The sequence below is a fragment of the Phocoena sinus genome, chromosome 14 (assembly GCF_008692025.1).
Source record: "Phocoena sinus isolate mPhoSin1 chromosome 14, mPhoSin1.pri, whole genome shotgun sequence".
NCBI classification, from domain to species: Eukaryota; Metazoa; Chordata; class Mammalia; order Artiodactyla; family Phocoenidae; genus Phocoena; species Phocoena sinus.
In genome coordinates this window covers 15366184-15393254 of record NC_045776.1, presented here as the reverse complement: position 1 = coordinate 15393254, position 27071 = coordinate 15366184, and the positions used below count along the sequence as shown (strand labels likewise).

Genomic DNA, 27071 nt, shown 5'->3' with positions numbered 1-27071 from the left:
TAAAGGACAAAGAAATGAAAACTGCACGGGGACTCGTGGGGCTGGTAGGGCTTCGGCCACTTTTGCTGATGCTAAATCACACCAAATTGTGAAAAAGATTTGTGATGGTAAAAGGGTCTTTAGAGTTCACCTAATCCAACACCTTTGTGTCTACAGAGGAGGAAACTGAGATCCGGAGAGCCGCCCAATGACACCCAGCTGGGAGACGCTGAAGCGGCTCTGGTTACCAGCTCTCCTACCTTCCAAGCCAAGGAACTTGCCGTTGCATCACAGCTGCTGCAGAGATGAATCCAGGACGCTTGCTTTTGTTGCCCGAGTCATCAAAACCAGCCCCCCATCTTCTCAGGGGCCCATCACTTAAGTAATGATTCTAACGTTCAAGGCATAGAACGTGCCTGTCCTTTCCCATCATTTTAATTATGGGTACGAATTACTCCCCTCAGTCCCTAACCCCCGACGCCCTCGGTTACCGGTGTTGCAATGTTTTTCTTAATAAAACACTAGAAGCAAACGTGAGTCCTCTGTGCCTGTGTGGTGAATGCAGGAGAGACCAGTCACTGAAAATGAAATACTGAGAAATTCCAGAATGCTGCTGCTGCGGGCGCAGCACTTGGGAAACAATAGAAACAGTGGGACTGTTTCAGTTTTTAAAACTATGTGGGGACTTCCCTGGCGGTCCAGTGGTGAAGACTCCACGCTTTCACTGCAGGGGCCGTGGGTTCCATCCCCGATGGGGGGAACTAAGGTCTCGCATGCCTCGCAGCACGGTACCCCCCCCCACCCCCCCAAAAAAAAATCCCAAACTAAGTGAGTTGTGGTGTTACGAGAAAGCTCAGCCTTATAACCACTAGACGTTCTTCCTGATTAAACAGAAGGACATTGCCCATTTAAATCACTGTAAGCAGGAACAAACTCTCTCTCCGGAGGGCAGAATGCCTGTTTTCACTCATTAGATGCTCTGTAGTCGACAGCCAACAGCTCCCCGCCTCTGGCTTTGGCTGCTTCCTCTGGCCATGACAACATCCTCACCTGAAAGTCGACCAGATGACTTACCGACTTTGGGCCCCAGGGCTCAGCTCTTAGATGCTTATAAGTTAGAACTTTCCAAACTTTTTTTTTTTTTTTTTCAGGACACCGTCATCTGTGAGATGCTTACAAGTGTTTCTTCAGAAAATAATTTTGGGAAGTGCAGGTTTCATCAAAATGAACATCTTTTAATGGCAACCTCAGAGCTTTCAACGCACTCACGGTATGAATCCCTGCAGAAGTTCATGCAGTAATGCATTCTCCCCCGAACACCTGAACACAGAACCTTTCAAACAAAGAAAGGCTAATTAACACCTCCCAGGACCCCAGAGTCCTATAGACGACGACATGGGGAAATGCTGTAATAAATGGTTGATAAAATATGTCTTTAAATGACAGTAATAGTACAGAAGGTACAAAACCAATTAATAATTAAGTATGCTCAGATTTTTTTACTGAACTCTTAGCCTTAGAAGTCAAAATGGTTATCACTTAAATTCTTGACCTCTTATACTGAAAATTGTGTGTTTGGACATTTTTTAAAGAAAGTACAATTCATCCCTCAGGAAAGGAAACAGAGGACTGTGGTCCCAGGACCGACTGAGCACAAGAGACTGCTAACATCAAAGCTGCAGTGGGACCTTCCCATGCCCTGGCCCTTGGGCTGGGCTCCTTTCTGGGTCCACGCTGCCCAAGAGCGAGGCAGGGGGTGAGCATGTCCCACCAAGGCCCTACCTTGTCACTGCCTCTGGCTCAGACCCATTCCTGGCGTACCACACAGTAAGCAGGGTGACTTCAGAGGGATGAGGCTGGGAAAACTAGGAATTAGTGCAAGAGGTAGAGGCCACCTGAGACCAAAGAACAAGTAGATTCAGTGTATAAAATCTTCCCCTAGGCTCTGGAAATTCCATCTGACTCCTAGGATCTCTGCTGGTTAAGGTTGGGTCTCTGAGCAGACCACTCTACCCCACCAGGTGGGAAGTGCTCACAGGTGGCCCGCTTCCTACAATTTAGAGATCCCTACCGTCTAACCCCACCCTGATACTGAGCAGTTGTTGCTGCCACCTCTGCGGTTTCCTCTAGATTGGGTTGCTCAAGGCTGCCCTTCACGCCCAGGTAAATGGGATTTCACCTGAACAGAAATATAAGGCAAAGACACAACAGGGTTACGTGGTTGGGGACCCTTCGGCCCAAGCCCACGGGCTCCCTGGCTTGGAGCACAGCTGGAAATCCAATTCCAAAATGAAAAATTAGAAAGCTGCTTTCTTCTTGCTAACTCTCAAGTCAGCCCATCACTAATTATCGGCGGCTAAAAATCTGCACCTCATTTTTCAGTGAGATTCTTCCTTTCAACGAAGGACATAATCTAAGAGGTAAGTTACACCCCCCCTCCCCCAAACCTTCTCCACCATGGGACAAAAGTGAAGTGATTTTAATTCTGAGTAATAATTAAAAAGTGGTCTGAAAAAATGTTTTGAAAAATGTCTGAAAAATGCCCCAAAGACTGATTACCCCTGCTTTTAAGCACCTCTGGGCGCCCAGGTCCCACATGCTTCAGACTTTAAAGAGTGTCACACTAAGCTCTCTGAGTCATTCCAACAACCCCAAGCTGCCCAAGCCTGAGGTGACTGCAAGCAGACCTTTCGCGTTACTTCTAATGCATGGTGGCTTCCTCATGACTCAACCCGCTTGCTCTTCAGGATTTGCTTTGTAGTTTTTCCATGTGAGACAGCTGGTCCCCAGCTGTTTGCTGTCCTCAGCTGATGGCAACGGCCTTCCACCCTTTTGTGAATCTCAGGTTACACGGAAGAACCGTGACCTCTTGAGCGCCCAGCACTTCTGGTCCTTCCATTCCCCTGCATTTCTTGGTAGAGATGATTTGCCCTGGGAGCCCCTCGCCACCCAGAGATGGCCCAGGCCCAGCTAACCTCTCCCAGCAGACGACAGTGTTCCTGCCACTTTCCCCTCCCGAGGAGTCAGAGCTGAACTCTGGCCTACAAGGGTTGGAGATACAGGAATGCCCTTTCCTTCCTCCCTCCCTCCCTCCCCTCCACACTTAAATAAGGCAATGACCCAACATTCAAGCTGATCACATCCCTAAGTGATCAGACATCTTGGTGGAATCTGGTCAAAATAATATAAAGCAGCTTCTCAAACTCTGCGAAGAAAGGCCAGCTTCTAAAAGCTCTCCACGTCAGGGTGGACTGGGCTTGCTAAATACGATAAAAATGAACGACTGCAATGTGCTTCTCAACACTCCCAGCTTCTGTTTTTTTTTTAACCTGAACATGAACCAAATAACAGCTCATAGGTAGGCACGGGGCCACAGACTATACTTTCAGTAGCGCTGAAATGGATTGCTGCGTTACACAGAAGTGTTTCATGTTTCTATTCAGCCCCCCCTTTTTTTTCCTTGAGAGAACCCCGTGTTTCTGGCCTCATCTCTGCTCCTTGTTTGATCTCAGCTGGTAACTAAGTTCCACCGATCTGTCCACGAGCACACCACACCTCCGCACTTGGTGCAGAGCTTCTCCCAGCACAAAACCAGCCGCACGCCTTGCTGCTAGCAGGCAGCTCTTTCACTAGTTCTCTAGGGGTTTGACCTTCTACTTTTCTCTTACCCAGATCCCACCTACCATTCATACAAATGCCCCTTCCTGCCCATTGCTTCCTGAGGAAGCCTATTGGGTTTCCAAGTGCCTGCCTGCCCATCCCTCCCCTCCCTCCCTCCAATTAGGGGGATAATTTTACTTGCCCTACTCACCAGTGTCATTGGGGTATTTGTCTCCCTTGGTGCACGTCCTCCCATCATCCTCCTGGATGTAGCCCTCCCGGCACTCACAGCGGTAGCTGCCCAAGGTGTTGATGCAGATGTGCGCACACAGCGTCTCGTTGCTGGTGGCACACTCGTCGATATCTGGGTTTGAACCAAACGCAGAGAACACTAAGACAGTTTCAGAGAGATCACTTCCAACACAACAGGCGACTTTAGGCTTGGCCCTTCTGTTAATGTCTGCAAAGGACACTCTGCCAGACCTCCGTCACCGAAGCCTGGAACAAAGCAGGAAGCTAGAGATGTGGGCCATTCGTGACAAGAGCACTTCAGGCAGTGTCACCATGGTTACAAACTGATCAGTGATGGGGTTCCTGGTTGTGGCTTTGCCACCACCAATTCTTGTGGCTTGGTGCAGGCACTGCTAGCCTCCAAAGTTCTCACTATAGAACATGACAGTGAAGCCTGCCCTAAATACTTCTGCAGGGCTCCCTGGAAGACGAAATGAGATAACAGATGGCAACACATTTTGGAAAACGACTATTGTAGAAATGATTTCCTGCAAAGACCCTAGTATGCCGAGGGTTTTTATGTTCCCTTTACGACCAGAGGTTCCTAACAGCATGGTGGTGACCTAAGGCCACTAGGAATGGCTCCTTCCCAGTTAGAAGACATGATGATACCTGGGAAAAGGCACTTCTGATAAAAGAAAATAGTCATAATGGGTCTAACGGAGAGCATTTTCCCCAGGAAATTTCAGCCCCATCCAAGACCCAAACAGACCCCTCCTGAGTGGTGGAAATGAGCCACGACATCATCAAACAAGTAACCAGAGAAAGTCCACGTGAACTGTGCACATCACAGACTTGCCCCCCTACTGAACGGGTGGAAACAAAGCCATTTCCCAGCAGGGGAAGAGAAGGAGGCCCAAACCCATTTCCCACTCACTGGCTGAAGATACCGGGTGGCGGCCAGGACACACAGCCCCAGACTGTGCACATGTGGCCAGCGGACGGAGCCCAACCTTGCGCTCCAGGGTGCCGACAACATCCCAGCCACTCCCTGGACAAGCTGCCTGGGACCCACCCCTGGCAGGCCTGTGTGCCCACCAGGGGCATGTGGTCATCTGGATGTTCCCCTGGCAGTTCACACTATGTCACCCGTAAGCTAAGATGTCACAGCTGGCGCCTCCTCTGCAATTCCTCAGGCTGACCACGTCTGTCCACGTGCCCCTGCCTTCAACCTAAGGGCAAGGCTGCCTCTACTGTCCACAGGGGGAAGGACAAGGTTGAAAGGAGAGAGAAACAGGTGGGACTCTTAACAGACTGCTAGTGCTGCTGGTCCCCGAGCCCCCGCAAAGAAAAGAAATGGGTACCAGAGCTACCGCAACTGAAATCAGAGCCCTGGCACCTGGGACCTCGGATCGTGGTACACACGGGTTTACGGTGCTCTCTGCAGGAGAGTCCATGGGTCCCCCTCCGTTTGCTTGGTGGTCTCAATTCCATTCCTGTTCAGTGGGGGGCGCCATGCCAGGGGCCACTGGGGAGAAACCAGGAGAGCTAACACCTAGAACTTCTCTTAAATGGTGCTCTCCAGAGCCCCCCTGGGACGGAGAAGGGGGCTGCTCGTCACAGCTGGTTTATTTTCTATCCAGATGCCTCTGCAGTCTCCTAAGTTCACCTTTGAGCTCATCCTCAAACTTCACTGTGCATCTATGCATCTGTAGATTTCTGCATCCACCCTCAGAGTCTCGAGGGGAGGCCAGGAACCTTTTTTTTTTTTTTTAAGCCATAAGCCCAGATGTTTCTGAGACAGTTTAGACATGCACTGACCACACTTTGATACAAGCAGTTCCAGGGTCCAATGACCATAAACCTGCCTCAGACACCCAAGGAGTGCAGGGCTGGGAAGCCTAGTGAGTGAGGGGGGAGGGAGCAAGCTGGTGGCGATGGATGATGCTGGCTTTGCTCAGCTGTGCCCCGGGGGCTGGCCTCAGCTCCCTCTGAGTCATTTCCAGCCTGTCTGCCATACAGACACCTCCTCTTTCCCAGTCTCTCTTCCGGGTCATCTTCTGAGAGGAGGCTTATTCTTGTTTCGTTCTTCCTGCATTTTCACATTTCTGCCCACTTACATTCTGTTTCACCTTATCCTAGTTTTCACTTGGTAATATTCCCCTTCTCCTGCTCTTATATCTCACTGCCAATTAGGATCTGACTGGTACCCATTCCCTGAAGAATCCCTTGGTCAGCGTTTGTGACCCCTAGAATAGTACCAACCCAACTCCATCCAACAAGTATCAGGATGTAAGGGGAGGCATCCAAGTGGCCCCTGAGAGCTGGTCCCCACCGATGAAGAATGTTCAAAAGAATCATCAGAATCTAGCACATCCTCAGGACCCAAGAAATAACACGCATCACCAACGCACCCAGACAGTACGGCTTCTCCCGCCTCCGATGCCTCTCCCGGTCATATCGGTATCCTGGGTAACAAGTACACAGCACTCGGCCGAAGTTATCTGTGCACTGCTGTTCACAGGGAGCCTCAGCACATACATCATAATCTGAAAAAGAAAAGTGTGAACTCAAAACCACCACAGTCATTCACTAGACGGAGGCGGGGCCCACCCAGCCCTGGTCGGGAACAGACTGTCCAGGCTGCACTCCGCTCAAGGGGAACGGTGGTGTGACCCGCTATGTGTAGAGGGAATTAACTCTTCAGGCCACGGGGCATCTTGCAGGAGGGCTGCAATGGGTAACTGAGTGCTCAGAATCTCAATGTTAAATGGAAATATCACTTGTGATACTCCCTGGGTCACCTCACCATCCTTATTTTTTTCTTTCTATAAGAGCATCACTGCAAACTTTAATGGTGTATTGATTGGCACAATCTATGCAAGAAGAATGTGCTTACCATGTAAAAGTAACCTCAAATAAATTCATCTAGCGCAAAGATCTTCAAACCGAAGTGTGCAATCCCTGCGGTAAAAGGAGATTTTGCTGCTTGGACACATATAAATTCAGGAGGGTCAATTTACAGGTATTAACTTTCATGTTTATTCTTTCTAAAAACTGATCTACTTGAGGATTTCCACCATGATCAAGAGTCGCTGTATTTCTCTTTTGCTGCCTTTCCTTTTTTCATTTTAAATAGAACACCTTTATTAAAATATAATCCACATAGCACAAAATCTACCCTTTTATAGTGTGCATTCAGTAGTTGATTTTTGTCATTCATCCAGAGAGCAAAGAAGCTTTAGGTGGCCAGGCTCTGCTGAATTACCTGGGGGCCTGTTTCCTCTTTTTCCCAACTGCTGGAGAGACGAGGAATTCCTTCCAGCTGAATACTGAAGAACAGCCAGCCCTGGCGATGGGCACTGGCGTCCTAACGTGAGGGGTGGGGCGGTGCTGGAAGTCAGGCAGGCTGGGAGGAGCCTGAGGGAGGCTGACTGATGTCTCTGTGCTGTAGGCATGCAGATGGGGTGGGGGAGGGTCGATTCTGCATGGTGAGCAGCGTCTGGGTGAGGCAGAATGGCCAGAGATCTCGTTCCAGCTCTAAGTCTGTGCAAATTGGGGTGGACGCTCTATTCGTCGAGAACCAGGGCATCTCCTCTTTTCTCAGTCCTTACAAACAAACTAATATTTAACGAGCCTCTGAAGGGACTTTGGCTCTAAGTCTGGAGGCTCGGACTGAACATTTACTTCCAGACTAGACCCAGCATCTCATTCATCACTGCACTGTCTCCCTCAGGTGCTGACAGATAAACTATCGCTGAAAACAGAGTGAGCCTGGCTTTGCTCTGCCACATGTGAAAGTGGAATGGGTGGGCTGTCAGCCCCTGATGTGGGTGGGGTCAGCGAGACAAGGAACGACCTGGAGGGCGGCCCTTGCTAAATACTCCTCCCCACAGATGTGATTCCAGGGCTGCGCTTCCCGCATGTGTCCCTGGTCAAATGCGTTTTCTTCACTGAAGCATCACCTCTAGGCAGCCCATGTTCTGTGCTCTTTTTGCTCAAGAGCAAGGTCTCAGCCGTGATTGGCTGTGGGCTGCCCTGCTTGGCCAGCTGTACCCGTCATCCAGCAGCTGCCAGGGAGGGAGGGGAAGAAAGGGGCAGAGTCAGGAGTCCCGTGTTGACTGTTAGGCTCACTAAGACCTGTTTTGACATATATGTGTTAATATACGATATTTGTTTTTCTCTTTCTGACATACACGTGGAATCTAGAAAAATGGTATACATGATCTTAATTGCAAAGCAGAAATAGAGACATAGATGTAGAGAACAAACAAATGTAGGGACACCAAGGTGGGGAAAGCAGGGGTGGGGGGTGGTGGGATGAATTGGGAAATTGGGATTGACCGTATATACACTATTGATACTATGTATAAAATAGATAACTAATAAGAACATACTGTAGAGCACAGGGAACTCTACGTAATGCACTGTGGTGACCTAAATGGGAAGGAAATCCAAATAAGAGGGGATATGTGTGTATGTATAGCTGATTCATTTTGCTGTACAGTAGAAACGAACACAACATTGTAGAGCAACTATAATAAAAATTAATCTTAAAAAAAGATAACAAAATGCTAAAAAAAAAAAAAAAGAAAGAAAGAGAAAGAAAAAGACCTGTTTTGAGAAACAGCAGCCCTGATTTCCTCCTCATTCCAGCTGCCTTGAGGTACCACTTCCAGCTCCTGCGGCTGAGTCTTTTATGATTTCCCTCTGCATCTCTAAACGGCCAGCTTGCATTGCTTCCTCCTCCTTTGTGTGCTGAATACTCTCTATGGATTTCCAGTCATGGACGAGACACGTTCAGCTTTATCACGGTTTCTTCAACCACGTCCATGCTTCCTACTCCTGCATTTTGCCCCTGTCGTTACACTGAAATTTTGGTTTTATAAGTCTTCAGTGTTGGCAGTATAATGACAATATAAAAGCTATTTTTTGCTAAGCCTGGAAGTATACTCTAATTCCCTATCCTTTCTTGAAGACCCTTTTGTTTTCCCTGGAATTAAAGTAATTATCTAGTACCACATGCACCCAATGTTCATTGCAACACTATTTACAATACCCAAGACATGCAAAGCAGCCTAAGTGTCGACCGACAGATGAATGGATAAAGAAGATGCGGTACATATATACAACGGAATATTACTCAGCCCCAAAAAGGAATGAAATAATGCCATTTCCAGCAACATGGATGGACCTAGAGCATATAACACTAAGTGAAATAAGTCAGACAGAGAAAGACAAATATAATCACTTACAACTGGAATCTAAAATATAATACAAATCAGTTTATTTACAAAACAGAAACAGACTCACAGACATAGGAAACTTATGGTTACCAAAGGGGAAAGAGTGGGGGAGGGATAAATTAGTAGTTTGGGATCAACAGATACACACCACTACATATAAAACAGATAAACAACAAGGATTTACTGTATAGCAGAGGGAACTATATTCAATATCTTGTAATAACCTATAATGTAAAAGAATCTGAAAAAGATATATATACAACTGAATCACTTTGCTGTATAGCTGAAGCTAACAATACTTCAACTATACTTCAATAAAAAATAATAATTGTTTTGTATGTTTTGGGGGGTAGTAGTGAACTTTCTCTCTTAGCTTCAGACTTCCATTTCCATGAGCTACTTTGTGACTGGTACTCTGGAAACCACATTTCTGCCTTGTTGGCTGCTGGCTTATTAAGTACTGAGAACAGGGCTGGGAGAGTGAGCAAGGTGGAAGAGGAGAGAGACTGAGAAAGGTCTTACAGGATTTAAAGTTTTGAAGTCATGTGTGCCTGAAAATGTCTTTTTTCAACCCTTATGGCTAGTTAGGGTATATAATGCTAGGTGTATATTCTAGGTTTATATTCTGAGCTACCTCAGAATTTTGAAGGAACTGCTCCCCTGTCTTGTAGCTTTCAGTCCTGCTATGGATAAGTTCTATAAGATTCTAATTCTTGATCTTTCAAATCTCATTTTTCCCTCTTTGAAAAATGTTAGTATTTTCTTTTTGCCCCAAGGTACTAACATTTCACAATGATGTCTTTATGTGGGACCCCTTCAATTTTTGGTAGGCTCTTTTAACCTAGAAGTTCATCTCCTTCAATTCTAGAGAATTTTCTTGAATTATATCTTCAATGATTTACCCTCTTCTTCTTCCTCTGTTCTGTGTGGAACTCTTATTTGGATGTTGCATCCCCTGGACTGGTCCTCTAATAATAGTCTCATACTTTTCTTTTACTATTTTTTATTTCTTTGATCTTTTGCTCCAGGTCCTGAGAGATTTTCACAATCTCATCTCCCAACCATTTTCCTGTTCTCATTTTATCATGCTTTTAATTTCCAAGGATTCTTTATTTCTTCTTTGAATGATCTTTTTTTAATAACACCATGTTCTGGCCCCATGGATGCTATATCATTTTCGTAACTCACTGACATATAAATGGTAGTTACTTTGAAGTTTTCTTTCCGTGTGGTGTTTTCTCTAAGACTCTTTTTCTTTTTTTCCTGTATGTTTCTTTTGTAGGTTTTCCTCTAATGACTGGTGATCCTTTTCCTGTTTGGACGTCTGCTGTAACTGATTCATGGTTAAATACAATAGCTAAAATATAAAAAAATTATAGCTACGTAGAAGCAAAGCTATAAAATTAGCTAAATATTGAAGAGAAGGCTATAAAATCAGCTAAATAGAAGCTCTTTGCATGTGGTAGACTTTATAAACACTGGGCTTAAATTTTTTTTTTAGCATCTTTACTGGAGTATAATTGCTTTACATTGCTGTGTTAGTTGTTGCTGTATAACAAAGTGAATCAGCTATACATATACATATATCCCCATATCCCCTCTCTCGTGTCTCCCTCCCACCCTCCCTATCCCACCCCTCTAGGTGGTCACAAAGCACGGAGCTGATCTCCCTGTGCTATGTGGCTGCTTCCCACTAGCTATCTATTTTACATCCAGTAGTGTATATATGTCCATGCCACTCTCTCACTTCATCCCAGCCTCCCCTTCCCCCTCCCCGTGTCCTCAAGTCCATTCTCTACGTCTGAGTCTTTATTCCTGTCCTGCCCCTAGGTTCATCAGAACCCATTTTTTTTAGATTCCATATATATGTGTTACCACACGGTATTTGTTTTTCTCTTTCTGACTTACTTCACTCTGTATGACAGACTCTAGGTCCATCAACCTCACTACAAATAACTCAATTTCGTTTCTTTTCACGGCTGAGTAATATTCCATTGTATATGTGCCACATCTTCTTTATCCATTCATCTGTCGATGGACACTTAGGTTGCTTCCCTGTCCTGGCTATTGTAAATAGCCTGGGCTTCATTTAAGTGATTTGCCTGGTGCATTTCAATGTCAGTTTCTTTAGGACTTTTTTTTTTTTTTTGCGGTTCACAGGCCTCTCACTGTTGTGGCCTCTCCCGTTGCAGAGCACAGGCTCCAGACGTGCAGGCTCAGCGGCCGTGGCTCACGGGCCCAGCCGCTCTGAGGCATGTGGGATCTTCCCGGACTGGGGCACGAACCCGTGTCCCCTGCATCGGCAGGCGGACTCTCAACCACTGCGTCACCAGGGAAGCCCTCTTTAGGACTTCTTTCTTGAGTCATCCAGAACATACACAGAAGACATTTCCAAATCCTTGCCGGACAGTAAAGCCAGGAACTTTTGGAACTCAAGTGGAGAAGAAGGTTGAGTTTTTCAACATTTAATGCATGATCGATCCTTTACTAAATCCTTCCATTTTCATTATCAGAACCCTACCTTCATCTCTGACTGGCACCCTCAGTCCCAACAGCCTCCAAGTACCCTCTCAAAAGAATACATCTCTGGTCTTGTGCTTGGTCTTGGAAGGTGCAATATTCTGTCTCTGTGGAATGAAGGACAAGTTCTGGGAGTCTGACTTCCTCTTAAACAGGTTTTCAGTCAATCCTTCTGTGTTGACATTGCTTTTCACTTCCTCGTACCTCTGTTTCTGGAAACTTCTAGTTTTTCTGGTATTTGTTTTGGTGTAAATTGATTGCTCCTTAGTTTCCCCTGATGCTGGTTAAGGATTCATCTTTCCCATTTTGCTAAGTTATTTACAACCTCTCTGTTCTCCAGATTCCAAATTTTTGTTGCTGTTATCTCCTCTTCCTTTTTCTTTGTTTTTGTGGGCTTATATGTCTTTTGTGAACCCCCCGCATCCACAATACACCTTCCCCCTGCCCTACTTTGTGGGGTTTCTGGAGGTAGCAAGGTTAGTGAACTTATTCAACTTTCCTTTTTTTTTTTTTGCGGTACGCGGGCCTCTCACTGTTGTGGCCTCTCCCGTTGCGGAGCACAGGCTCCGGATGCGCAGGCTTAGCGGCCACGGCTCACAGGCCTAGCCGCTCCACGGCATGTGGGATCTTCCCGGACCGGGGCACAAACCCGTGTCCCCTGCATCGGCAGGTGGACTCTCAACCACTGCGCCACCAGGGAAGCCCCAACTTTCCATTTTTGATGGTTTTCCAGAGACCACCAGGTTCCTGCTCTGTAGCTTTTCCCTCTACAGTTTCTCTGTTTTCACCTGTCCTATTTCTCTTGGTACCATTCTAACTCAGATCTTCAGAACCTCCCTTGTAAATCCTCATCTCAAGATTCTTCCCTCTTAAGTCCACTCTATGTAACACCGTCAGGCCAGTAATATTCTGAAAGTATAGCTCTGTGAGTGTCACCACCTTGCTCAAAAAGCCTGTAGATTCTATGCTCATCAACATTAAATATAAATGGCTCACTCTTGCATTTGAGGTCTGGTGTTCTATCCCTGAGACTACGCTTCCAACCTTAAGACTCATTTATGAATTCCTTACACTTTGGTAAGGAATACACTCTCTTCCCCATCATCCCTTATCACATCCATGGCTTATTGTCACATTTTTGTTTATTCTGTTTTTACCCTTTATAATGTCCAATCAACCCCTCCACTCTTACTCTCAGCATTTTATTACCGTTGATACCCTATCTGGTTTCTCAAATCTCAATGCAAACGTCACTGTTTTAAGAAGACTTCCTTGAAGTCCTCAACAGAGTTTAGTTTCTGCATCCCACCAACCCCCACAGGACTCGATCCTGCTCTCCCATATTTGCTGCATGCCTACTCCGTGCCAGGCTCTATTCTAGGAGGCATGAAGTGGTGTGATGAAGAGCCCAGGGTCTGGAGCCAACCGTCCCCACTCTGCCACTCTCTGTGATCCCGAGGTCTTTAAGACTCAACCTCCTTACCTGTAAAATAGGGAGAACAATAAGACCAGCTTCATGGTGCTTTTAGGAAGATTAAATTGGATGATGCATTAAGCACAGTGCCTGACACCTAGTCAAAGCCTGACCTGCATTTTAGCTTCTTTTACTATTAATTCTAATGATTGTTTGGATATCTGAAAGGAACTGTGTCCCCTGGAGCAACCAGCACTATTCTCTTCCTACAGTTTAAGTACAATTAGTAGTTGCTGAACTAGGACAAATCTGATTACCCTACCCCCTGGGCAATGTAGATAACACTTATGGCAGGGGTTGGCAAACTTTTTCTGTAAAGGGGGCTAGATAATACTTTTTGGCTTTGCAGGGCTTTGTTGAAGCTACTCAACTCTGCTGTTGCAGGGCAAAAGTCACCATAGGCAATATTGAAGTGAATGGGTATGTCTGTGCTTCAATAAAGCTTTATTTACAAACCAGGTGGTGGGCCAGATTTGGCTCACAGGCCACAAGTTGCGACACTTAAACGAATGAGGCAACAACACTTTTAAATTGCAGCTTCTACTCGCTAGCATATTTGCTTAGAAATTCTAGTCTCTTCCTATTATCTGTAATGGCTAATTTTAAGGGTTAACTTGGCTGGGCCACAGTACCCAAATATCTGGCCATTTTTCTAGAATTCTCTGCAGAGATTTTTTTTTTTTTTAATGAGATTAACATTTAAATCAGTAGATGTTGAGTAAAGCAGATTGCCCTCCACACTGTGGGCTGGTCTCCTCCAATCAGTTGAAGGTCTAAATAGAAAAACGATGGCCCTCCATTGATAAAGAGGGAATTCTGCCAGCAGATGGCCCTTCAGACTCAAACTGTAACTCTTCCTGAGGTCTGCAGCCTGCTGGCCTACGCTGCAGATTTTGGACGTGCCCGCCTCTACAATCTCGGGAGCTAGTTCCTTAAAATAAATCTCTGTTTCTCTGGAGAATTGTGACCAATACACCATCTTTTCTGAAATCCTACACTTTGCGTCCTTGGTTAACAGAAACCTTTATGATGAAAGATACCTTTAGTCATAAACATACACACACACACACACACACACACACACACACACACTGACTTACTCCCACAGAGGAAAACAAATCAACTTTAAAAAGTGTTCTAGTGAAAAGCAATAGAACAGAGTTAATTACGGCAAAGCAACTTTCAGCATTTGGGACCACTTTTCCTGGAAATATTCAGTTTTAAGTTCCATTAATCTTAGGTGCTGATAACGTCTTACTGCAGTGTGAGGGAGACTGGTTTTAGGCTTAGATGTTTGAAACCACAACACCTATCATTTAAAGAAACTCTAAGCATGTAGTATCCATGTAATGTGTTTTTAATCAGGTTGGGCAAGGTCCTTCACTGGGATCTTAAATTGATGGGCCTAAACTTCATTATCTTTCTGTATCTGCAAAATTGAAACATAAAGGACTCAGCTGGTGGCTGAGAAAAGCTGGCTTATAAAAGAATGCAATTATTTTGACCTCTGTGTTTTTTTTTCCCACCGAGCTCTAACAGAACTAGCTGGCAGTGAGAAATTCCGTCTTGGAGAGACCAATATAAACCAACGTATGTGAAGAGATTTCCTAACCAGCCTTCCTAAAGCAGCTTTCTCAGAGTTGACAGCTATGGTTTAATGATCTCTTCTGCAAAAGAGAGCAATAAATAAGAAGGATTCATTTATCTCTAACTGATAAAGAAACTGCTCCCTATGAGATAATGCAACATTATTAGCTTGGCTGGGCTCCAAGTCCACTAGAGAGACCTGGATTCTTGGCCAACAGTGAAGGAAACTATTTCACATTACCTACTCACCTGTCCCCAGCCCAGCCCTGGGCACACTAATGTCATGCTCTTCCAACAGTTCTTAGTGTTTTCTGTATCAGTGCTCTGCCTGGAATCTTTTACAGTTCTCCTCCTCCTTCTTGTCTAAGTCCTGGGCAGCCTTCCTCATAACCTAGCTCCAAACTCCTCACCTCCTCGAGACCACCTCTGACCGCCCTGGTCTCTGGGACTATGTGCCCCTTCTGCTATACGCGTGTCTCTACTATGCATATTGCAGTTGTTAGTAATAACAGGAACCACGAGTTATCAAGCACTTAATAAGAGCCAGCCTCTGTTGCAAGTACTTTACATGTGGTAATCCTCTTAAAGCCACCACATGAGTCAAGTACTAACACTTTCAGCAAAAACTAAGGTTTAGAAAGTCACGTGCCCAAGGTCATAGCTAGCAGGATGTGTGTTATGGGCTGAATGTTTGTGTCCTCCTGAAATTCATATTTTGAAACCCTAACCCCCAGTGTGATGGTATTAGGTGGGGGCCTTTGGGAGATTATTAGATCACGAGGGTGAAGCCCTCATAAATGGAATTAGTGCCCTTATAAAAGAGACTCCAGAGAGCTCCCCTGCCCTTTCCACCATGTGAAGACACAGCAAAAAGATGGCTGTCTATGAACCAGGAAGTGCTCACCAGACATTGGACTTTCCAGTGCTTCGCTCTTGGACTTCCCAGCCTCCACACAGTCTAACGTATTTTTGTCACAGCAGTGCAAATGGATTACAGCAATGTGGAAGCATGATTAAAATCCAGGTCTCTCTGATTCCATGCCATCCACATGCTGTCTCCCAGCTTGAGGGCTGGGCCCACGTCTTACAACACTCTGTGTCTTCAGTGCTGGGCTGAGCAGTGTTTGCTGATGATCAAGGGGCTCCACATTTAGCAGATGAAAAGCAGGTAGAGAGGCTGGGGAAGATGGCGGTGTTCTAACTGTGCGTGAAATACTGACTAGGGAATCATAGCCTCTACAACACAAAACCAGAGATACAGGAATTACTCAATATACATGTAAATGCTATGTAATGATTTAGATAGAGCCTGACATGTATAACCAAATTGGCATTAGAAGAATTTAAAGCCAAAAAGAGAGAGAAATTACACACGCATGCACCGATAACATACATACGTTCCGTGTACATCTGAACTTTACAGACCTCTGGTTATTAGTCGTAAACAAGGTGAGAAGATATAATCCATTATATTACATACCTTCTGGGATGCATTGTCCAAGGACAAATTTATACCCTTTGCAGCACTTCCGCCTAAGAGACAAACAAAATGTGATATGTTAAAAATAAAATTCTTTACAATTAGCGATTTTGAATGAAATAACTTGTGCCCAGGAAGAACTGAGGCATAAAGTAAAGTCAGGGTAGAGGGAATCTGAGATAAAAAGAAAAAATATTATCACCACCGTATGACCACACCTTTTCCCCACCTAATACAGGACATTAATCCTTTGAATCCTATGAAGTGAATTAACCCTGAGACTTCAAGATTTTTGTATTAGATGATTAGTGGCTTATCATGCTACAGGTCAAGGATTCACCTGACTTGCTAATTATATGAGCTAATTATAGTAACATTAGGCTAATTATAACATAATGATTGATAATTACCATATAATAATTAGGTAACTAATTATTAGCAAGCCTGGGACTGGAACCCAAGCATTCTGACTCCCCCCCCTCTTTTTTTTTTTGAAAACACCTGTACCACATAAGGTACCTAAAGATACCTAAAATATCTGAATTTTAAGAACGGCTAACAGGCAAATTTTAACATAAACATCCAAGACTTACATCTCTGCCCAAGAAATGGTGCCATCAGTTCAAAATGCAAATCTCCACTGTAGGGATCATATCTCTGGTATGGAGTTGTGACCTCCTAAGAGACCTGCCCCCTCTGCGGATAACAACAATAAACTCCGGACAAAACAGAAGCAAACAACTACCTGATGATTCTGGAGAGTTAAAGCAGACAGATTTAGGAGGAGAGCTGAGATTTTCAACAAGGGACTGACAGAGGGTAATTTTCCTGCTTTTTAGGGCTTTATCCTGTCTGCAGATCACAGTTGCCATGTGGAAGTTAAAGGTCTGAGAGAAAACCTGCAGTATTTTTTTGGCCTGGTCAAACAGAGGACAAAGCCTTGGGATCCAGAGTCATGAGAAACTGAAAAGGAATCCTGGAAAGGATAGTGCTAGAGAAGGAGAGCCCTGAATTTTGTGTATAAACTCTGTCCAAGTCTCTGGTAACCCCTAACCCATGTGTGTGAGAAGCAGATCCAAAACATCTCAGCTAAAGACAAAAGGGGCTGAATGAAGACTTGAGCTGCCACTTCTACAGGCCAGTTTTCACTTTTTGTCTAATCAAGTTAACTGTCTGCTAAAAGGAAAATATCAATACTCTTTGGATGAATATATCAGGATGCAGGGTCTCTACAACACAACGTGTATAAATGTGACCTATTCTCAAGGGAAAAGACAATCAATGGTGTGAACTCTAAGATAACCCAGAGGTTGGAATTATCAGACGCAAACATATAACTATATGTTCAATGATATAAAGGAAGATATACTTGTAATGAATGAAAAAGTAGGAAATCTCAGCTCTCCATCTCTCCAATCTCCGTCACTTTTCCCTTCCCTTCTCTCCCAGCTGGTTTCTAAGTAAGCTTCCCTTTACCACTTCCAACATCAGTGTATGTTAAATCAGAGAGCAAGAATTAACCAGGGCCCTGGGAATCTGCAAATCTCAAGAACTTACCAAGATATTTTGAGTTGACTATAATGGTTAAACTACCATTAAAAATACTCTTCTTTGTAACCCTAAGAGAAATCAGACTCAAGGTTATTCTCATCGCAATGTCATTCTGACTCATCTGCATTTGGATATGCCTTCCAGGTGGAACTGAAAGGGATTAAGTTAAATAGGATCTACCAGCTAGGAACTGCATATCACCTGCAACCTATCATGCCACCTGTGTTAACATGTCATCTGTATATACGAATCAGGGGCACAAACCACTGATGTGGAAAATTAGGCATTATCTGTGTCTTAAAGTAAGTTTCCACTTTCATCAAATGGCTAGAACCTTCGACCAGACTAGAAAAGACCTTCTGTCTCTAATAACAGCATTATTTTCTACTTTTGCAAGTCAGTGTAATCTTACTGGTCAAATCAATTTTTGCGAACTGGTCTGCGGAGTGAATGACCACTCATAGGAGAAACTTAAGCAATCTCTTCCCCAAGCTTTAAAATTTTTATTACTTTATACAATTTATAAACATCACATCTAGTACGAGAACATTCTGATGCCTAAGTGGGTTTAGCAGTATTACCTCATTCCTTCCTGTAACGTCTCACGTGCAGCCCAGATGCAGCAGATAATCCTACTTCCAAAGCAAAATAAGTGGGCTTCCATTATAAAAACAATGGCATTTGGGATGCTCCCAAAGCAGACCTGAGTGAAATCGCTAAGCTCAACCCCACCCTCAACAAAGGATACATTTGCCTGCCTGTACTTGTCCACTCACTATATATTATTTTATAATCTCTCATTGACATATTTTATGTTAAAAGGAAATACTTATGTATATGTAATTTACTGATATGAGCAATCTGGGGCAACGTCCAGAGTCTTCCAGTTAGACCTAATTCCCCAGTATCTGCAACCGCATTGTAATTTTACGTGACAGGAAAAGCCTGTGGGGTATAAATTTATGATGATTATTATTTGTAACGGTGGTAGAAGACCTACCATTACATTCCATGAAATAAACTCTGCCTAGTTTTCCATGGTTTAAGAAAGTCCAAGTTCTAGACTTCCCTGGTGGTGCAGTGGTTAAGAATCTGCCTGTCAATGCAGGGGACACGGGTTCAAGCCCTGGTCCGGGAAGATCTCACACGCCACGGAGCAACTAAGCCCGTGGTCCACAACTACTGAGCCTGCACTCTAGAGTACACAAGCCACGACTACTGAGTCTGCGTGCCACAACTACTGAAGCCTGGGTGCCTAGAGCCCGTGCTCCTCAACTAGAGAAGCCTCCACAATGAGAAGCCTGCGAACCGCAATGAAGAGCAGCCCCTATGTGCCGCATCTAGAGAAAGCCCGAGTGCAGCAACAAAGAACTAATACAGCCATAAAATAAATAAAATTAATTAATTAAAAAAAAAAGAAAGTCCAAGTTCCTAACAACCAAAAAGAAAACTGGCTTAACAGAGCATTCATTAAAATTTCACGGATATTACTGTATTACTTAAGGCTGTCCTACAGAAAACTATAGGAGGAAGCAGTGTGCTAGATGATTTGAAACTCGAGTGATTCATGAGAAAGTTGGATGGAGGGGCAAAACACGTGCTTTTGACACATCTCAAGTATAACACCACGTTTAAACATATGGTTCTATTTGTTTGTTTCTACCTAAATGGCACATCTAAGGGTATTGCCTCTGAGATGTTCTATGGCATTTTAAAGTTCATGCAAATGGATGAAATCCTTATAATCTGTTTTTCTACATCGAAGACATTAAACTTGGGCACTCTAACCGTCCTGAGCATTTCAAGGGCTTGGGACCATGCACACAGTGGAGCCAAAAGTCACCTGTCATTTCCTTTTTTATGGAATTGAATAACATAGTGATTTGATATGCTTTCAAGAGGCTATGGAGCTCTGTCAGAAAATCTGAGCTTCAGGATGGACATGCTTCATTTAAATATCTGCTCAGCGAAGAACTAACTTCCCCTTGGCTGTTTTTTTTGTTGTTGTTGTTTGTTTTTTTTTGCAGTACGTGGGCCTCTCACTGTTGTGGCCTCTCCCGTTGCGGAGCACAGGCTCCGGACGCGCAGGCTCAGCGGCCATGGCTCACGGGCGCAGCCGCTCCGCGGCATGTGGGATCTTCCCGGACTGGGGCACGAACCCGTGTCCCCTGCATCGGCAGGCAGACTCGCAACCACTGCGCCACCAGGGAAGCGCCCCCCCTCCCTTGGCTGTTTTTTCTTAACTGCGTGACTAACACACTCTCTCTGCTCTAGAGGAGGAGGTCGGAGGCTCCACTGTACCCTCCCAGGAACACGGCATTATTTTGCATATTAAACACCCATCAATCATAAATCACCACATAAACAATGAAAGAGTCCAAAGCATCACAAAATAAATACTGGCCATACATGTTATACTGTTTCAGAGATTACTTACAACATAATTCACGTATAATGAAGTTGAGCCAGCCGAACTGAAATCTCCTCATTATGCAAGCACAGACACTTTTTAGATCTAACTGCGAGCATGGCTGTGCGGTTATCATCTTTTAGAAAACACACTAAGACAGGAAAAGCTCATGTGGAATCAGGGGAGGCAGTCCTTAATACGCTTCACGTTGTCACAACGTGGTTTTTCCAAATGCAAATGCTTTTCTCATTTCTTGGCAAGGGGAAGTGGCGATTAGATGGTTGTTACATAGAAAGGGTGACATCTGGTAATCAGGAAAGTCTGTGGATGTTTCCCCTGGGTGCCCCTGAGTATTAACACACATTAAAAAATCATAAATAAAAACTATGCAGCCAGAAATATATCTCACCAGCCAAATGTGTGTGAAAGCTTTTGGAAGGAAAAACTAAATCGGGAAAATGAAGATAACAGGGATCTCATCATCCAACTGTCTGTTGTGAGTTACCAGATTCTCGAAAAGAATTAAAAAAACAACAACACTGCCTACAGAATTAGAGGGCCAGAAGAAGGGACCTCGAAAGGTCAAGTGAGCTAGTAGGCAAGATGTATTTCAACACTTGCTCCAAGGCAACAGTAAATTTTCGTAAGATTTACTTGAGGTTTCCTTTGCACAGCTGCCTAGACGTGCACCAAATATACCAGGGTTTTTAAAACATGAGAGAAAGAACTACACTTTTTAGAGAATTTGGTGCCAAGCTAGATGGAGCAAAGGCTTTGGAGTTAAGCAGACCTGGCTTACAATTCTGCCTCTGACCTCTGAAGAGCTCGGGATGTGGGCTTCCCTGGTGGCGCAGTGGACAAGAATCTGCCTGCCAACGCAGGGGACACGGGTCCGGGAAGATCCCACATGCCACGGAGCAACTAAGCCCGTGGGCCACAACTACTGAAGTCTGCGCGCCTAGAGCCTGTGCTCCACAACAAGAGAAACCACCGCAATGAGAAGCCTGCGCACCGCAACGAAGAGTAGTCCCCGCTCACCGCAACTAGAGAAAGCCCGCGGGCAGCAACGAAGACCCAACACAGCCAAAAAATAAAAATTTAAAAAAAAATTTTTAAAAGAGCTCGGGATGTGACCTTGGGCTCATTTCTTAAACTTGCTGAGCTTCAGATTCTTCACGGATAAAACATGAACAATAAAATTTGCTTTATAGGATTAACAAGGATTATAGATAATAAAATAAAGGTGCCTAGAACAGGGTCTGGTTCGGGATCAGAATGGCGTTCTGAGTCGCAGCTTTATGAACGCAGCAAGAAAACAGCAAAAGCAACTCTTCCCAGATGCTTCCCTCTCATGACTCATCTCTTTCTTCCATTTCTTAGTCAATGGCAGATGCCATCTCTTCTTCCAAAAACGAAACAGAAGGGGAAGGGAGGGGAGGGAGAGAAACTTCTGATTTCTGATTTCAAGATGATAGAAAAGTAACATATTTGTCATCGTCTTTCACCAGTTAACTCCAAATAACAAGGGGAACAAGAAATAAAATGCAAACTCATATCCCATGGATTTAGGAGACCTTTCTAACTCTGGACCATAACACGGTTGTCCCTCGGTAACTGCAGGGGCTTCGTTTCAGGGGCCCCAATATACCAAAATCCACGGACACTGCGGCCCCTTCTATAAAATGGCAGAGTACAATAAATACTGTTGGTGCTCCGTATCTGTCCACAGATGTGGAGAGCCGACTGTGCGTTGAATATTTATTGAAAAAAATCTGTGGGCTTCCCTGATGGCGCAGTGGTTGAGAGTCCGCCTGCCGACGCAGGGGGCACGGGTTCGTGCCCCGGTCCGGGAAGATCCCACGTGCCGCGGAGCGGCTGCGCCCGTGAGCCATGGCCGCTGAGCCTGCGCGTCCGGAGCCTGTGCTCCGCAACGGGAGAGGCCACAACAGGGAGAGGGAGGCCCGCGTACCGCAAAAAAAAAAAAAAAAAAAAAAAAAAGAAAGAAAAAGAGAAAGAAAAAAATCTGTGTATTAAGTGGACCTGTACACTTCAAGCTCATGTTGTTCGAGGGTTAGCTGAATATGAACATAGCCTGCGGACAGAAGGATGGGAAGTGATTTTGCAAAGTGGGATAACTTCAAACCTGAGTGCTTCTAGAAGAGGTGATCATGGAGAGACCAGCCAACCTACCCTGCAGGACCTCGGTAAGCCGTCGAAACTGGAGATGCCAGATATTGAGGAAAGTGGAGGCCAGAAGAAAGCAAGCTGACCTGAAAGTCTCATGAGAAATTAGACATCCTGTTCCCACCTCAAACCGAAGAAGTTAGCCTGATACCCTTTGCCTACTGGGCAAGAGGCAGAAGGTATATTCTTTTGGAAAACTGTACCCAAGAGGCTCCAGACTAGAATACCAAGTAGCACCTAACCCACCCACGAGTAGATAATTCTGCCCAGGCACACAGAGTTCCCAAATGTTTTTTAAAGAACCCTTTCAGATACATGCACCCCAGTGTTCACTGCAGCAATACTTGTAATAGCCAAGGCATGGAAGCAACTTAAGTGTCCACTGACAGATGAATAAAGATGTGGTACATAAATACAACAGAATGTTACTCAGCCATTAAAAAGAATGAAATAATGCCATTTTCAGCAACATGGATTATCATACCGAGTGAAGTCAGTCAGACAAAGACAAATATCAATATGATATCGCTTATATGTGGAATCTAAAAAAATGATACAAATGAACTTATTTACAAAACAGAAACAGACCCACAGACACAGAGAACAAACTTATGGTTACCAAAGGGGAAAGAAGGTGGTAGAGGGAGGGATAAATTGGGAGTTTGGGATTGACATATACTCACTACTGTATTTAAAATAGATAACCAACAAGGACCTACTATATAGTACAGGGAACTCTGCTCAATATTCTGTAATAACCTAAAGGGGAAAAGAAGTTGAAAAAGAATAGATACATGTATATGTATAACTGAATCACTTTGCTGTACACCTGAAACTAACACAACACTGTAAAGCAACTACAGTCCATATAAAATAAAGATTAAAAAAATAAAGAACGCTTCCAATTTAATATTTCATTCCAAGATAGTGAAGCCCTCCTGGTGATGGCTTCTAAAGGCAGACAGATGGTGGGTTCCTCACATCCTCAACTAGTCAGTCCTAAATGAAGACAGATGAGACAGAGGAAGCGTACAGCCAAGTTACATCGTTTATTCTTACCAGCCCAACCGCACTGTGGTATGCCCGAGCCGGGGGCCCATGAGAAACTTCTGCCAGGAAGAACACAGACCACGGATCCCTTGGGGCTAATATTAAAGGCTTGAGCGTCTAATAGTGGTCCTGGATCTTTTGGTCAAGCTCCTTAGGGTGAGGAAGCTTTCCTCTCTTCCTTTGAACTTTCTTCCTTTGTGGAAACTTTTATTGAGCTTTGCACGACTTTGTATGAGCTACTAGAATTCCTTTCACACCAGATGACCTGAGAACAGAGCCCAACGAAGTGACTCACCTCCCAGCTAGACATGCTTGGTTCCAGCCTTTTAACCAGAAAATGCTCCTCCCAGGCAAATGGAGTAATATCATGTTTACTATGGCATCAGCAAACTAACAAGCCAACCCAAACAAACCTCTTTATTCATCTACATATAAGCTCGTTACCGCCAAATCTCAGTGACGATATTAAAAGACTCCTAAGGAGTATTTTAGGTATAATCTGCTCTTCTATGCACAATTACTGGTGGCCAAAATCAAATGAGGAAAACAGTTAGTGGTTCCGCAAAAAAAAACAAAACAAGAAAACAGAGTTACCACATGATCCGGCAATTCCGCTTCTGGGTATGTACCCAAAAGGACTGAAAGCAGACTCAAGTAGATATCTGATCATAGCAGCATCTTTCACAATAGCCAAAGGTATAAACAATCCAAATGTCCATCGACAGATGACTGGATAAACAAGATGTGGTATATATACACAACAAAATGTTATTCATCTTTAAAAAGGAAGGAAATTTCGACACAGGCCACAAATGGGTCGAAAACGTCAGTTTGGGAAGATGAAAAAGTTCTGGAGGTGGATGGTGGTAATGCTTGCATAACAATGTGAATGTACTTAATGCCACTGAACTACACACCTAAAAATGGCTAAAATGGTAAATTTTATATTATGTATATTTTACCACATATACACAAAATGATCAAGTGAGGAAGGAACACTGTTGAAGTGATCCCTCTAACCATGAACACCCTGGTCATGGTTTCACGTGGGTTTTAATTGTGTGAATTACAGAAAAAAAAATTTCTTTAAGCGCGTGTGAAAAGGTTATTCTCAGATGGAGTTAAAGTTATAACCCAAAGGTATTTATCCTCCAAGGCTGCAAGTGATAATTTATTCATTCAACAAACATTCAGCGTGCACCTACCCAAAAAGCGGAAGAGCTGGTAGTTAGGACCCTGCTCCTTGGGGATGTACCACCTGGCTCTGAATCCACGCACCGCTGCTTTCCAGCTGTGGGGCCTTAGACAAGCGATGTAAAATCCCTCTAACTTGATTTCCTTCTGTGTAAAATGGGAAAGTAATAGCACTCACCTCATTGGCTTGGTGGGAGGATTTCATGAGTTAAGATGCAGCTTAGGACCGTGCTGGCATACGTTAAGTCCATTGGAAAATGTAGAAGGAAATGTGGTTTTCCTGCTGTGTCCTCACTGTGTTGGCCACCTTCAAGGACCCTGGAGCCCTGCAGAGGCGGGACGTGTGGGCAAAAGCCCCGGCTGCAGGCTGAGAACACGTGCAGGCACCTTCACGTGATGTGCCTGCCAGCGTCTCCCTATCTCCCTGGTACATCAGTGTTCCTCAGACCCCAGGGTCAAGGACTTCAGCCAAGGGCTGACGTTAAAGAGATAAGAACTTGGGATTGATTAACTTCCTCTTTGCAACGATGCCAACACTAGACACCCCAGCTCCCTTCTCACACATTTTTTCCTCCTTCCTTGCCTCCCCAAATGAGTTTTCTACCTCATCAACCTTCGTTATCATCTTGTTCGCTGACTGCCTTTTCCCTAATCAGGTGATAAGTTGATCATTTCTGAAACATAATAAAAAATTATAACAAATGGGAAAAGGTAGTTTGGTATTATCTTTGTGAAAAACAAAATAAAACAAACTTGTATCTATGTATATGCTTATATATACACAGGTGGTGAGATTTTTACAGTGAAAATGAAGACACTGTGTATTCGTGGTTCTTTTCATGCGGGTGAGCTACAAGAGGGTTCCTCATATTCGTTTTTGTGTGTTTCCGGATTTTTCTGTAACGACCAGGTACTGATTTTGTATGTAGTAAGAGAAAATAAAATAATAAAGGGGTCTTTAGGGATTTTCAGGGTGGTCTGGTACATTTCTAACGCCAGGCTTGACAACAGTTTCAGAAGCTTGTGATTTTGAAAGTTGGGTAAGGAGTCACGTTCGGGAACGTGTCTGAGCAGATAGGCAGCCAGCATGACTCGCTTTACCCAGAAACTGAGCAGTTATACTTTGGACAAACTGGACCAACTAGATTTCAACCCAACTGCTTTTGACCAAGTCACCTGGAATCAATATACAGTGTTTATTAAGCAATTGCTTTAGGGATTTAGCGTGCTATTTAATAGGATGTTCATTCTTTTTGCACCTCAAGTAACTGGTGTAATAGGCTTGCCTTAGGGAGGATTTTAATGGAACCATTTCCCCCACTTGTGGGACACATTTAAACCAGTGCAGCTCTGCTCACATTTGTTCCCACGGTTGTTAATTTTCCGAGGCGCTGATAGCTGTGAATCGTGTCCTACTCCGTGGGTCACTGTCCATGGACACAGCCTGGAAAGTGGAGATTATTCCTTGCAGCAACATGGTTCATCGTATGCAATGACACCGTAGGACCCAAAGCCCTAGTGGTTGATTTATTTTTATTCTATTCTTAACTCTCTAAGCATTCTAGAAACACCTCAATGTTATTAGTAATATTCTAGGGTAGCATTCATCAAGAAAATCCTATCTTCAGGCACTAAAATATTCATGATAAATGAAGCAATACAAGTCATCTGCGGTGGTTTCCAAGGCAGTCCAGAAGTTTCCTGACTGTTCCTCCTTCCTTCTCCTCCCACTCTGGACTTTCTCTGCAGTTTCGTTTCCTCACTCCTGTCGCTTTGGTTATTTACTAACTTTATTTATTGCAGTACAGTTGATTTACAATGTTATATCAGTTTCAGATGTAGAACATAGTGATTCAATATTTTTATAGATTATATTACATTTAAAGTTGTTATAAAATATTGGTTATATTCCCGGATAAATATAACACAACGGAAACACACTCTTTTCTCTTCTTCAAAGGTGGACCCAGCCTCAGGATCTCAACTCTCACCTCTCTGACACCTAAACTGCAAACTTCCAGGCAGCGAAACTGCCTTCATTTTGCTTGCCTGTATTTTCTAAGTTTCGTATAACCATCAGGTGTTACTTTCGTAAAGAGAAGACATTATATTTTAAAATTCAGAGGAAAAAGTTAACTTCTCACTGCCAGCGTGGGATAGAATAGCATCCTGGAAGGAGCCGGAGCTCAAAGGCAAATAACCCATAAGCCTGTTTCTAAACACTGCCTCCTTCTTTCCAAATGTTCTTTGGTCCACAGGGCTTGTTTTATTTAAGGTGCGATCCTTCTCTAGAATTTCTTCGAGGGCACTAATGAGAATTTCTTTAAAAATTCTTCCCAGTTTCTAAATTAATTCTGTTTTGGGACTTCTCTGGTGGTCCAGTGGTTAAGACTGTGCACTTCCATTAGGGAACACGGGTTCGATCCCTGGTTGGGGAACTACGATCCCACATGGCGCGTGGCCAAAAAACAACAAAAAAAAACAACCCAAAAAAACACCCCACAATTAACTGTGTTTCACTGGGGATAATATACTCTGCAGGCCCACGGGCTCTTCTCTTTAAAA

The 27071-nt window shown here is 44.2% G+C and overlaps 1 protein-coding gene across 16 annotated transcripts in view; it reads right to left on the bottom strand.

The window, feature by feature from the left end:
* The window catches only part of CCBE1 (collagen and calcium binding EGF domains 1), a 250728-nt gene that overhangs the window by 42160 nt on the left and 181497 nt on the right, over positions 1-27071 (bottom strand). For 5 of the 16 annotated variants that reach the window (XR_004345528.1, XR_004345529.1, XM_032603624.1 and 2 more), the window contains exons 3-5: positions 16118-16170; positions 6225-6359; positions 3791-3943 (exon numbers count right to left, since the gene is read on the bottom strand). Coding sequence is in view for 14 of the 16 variants with exons in the window: in XM_032603624.1 (XP_032459515.1) it covers positions 3791-3943; positions 6225-6359; positions 16118-16170 (341 nt within the window). In the remaining 2 variants the exon portion in view is untranslated. Of the gene's footprint in view, positions 1-1248; positions 1313-3790; positions 3944-6224; positions 6360-8424; positions 8680-15541; positions 15874-16117; positions 16171-20105; positions 20126-23321; positions 23581-23607; positions 23817-23906; positions 24042-24684; positions 24935-27071 lie in introns of those variants that run through there. The other 11 variants (XM_032603633.1, XM_032603636.1, XM_032603634.1 and 8 more) reach the window with 11 other exon arrangements.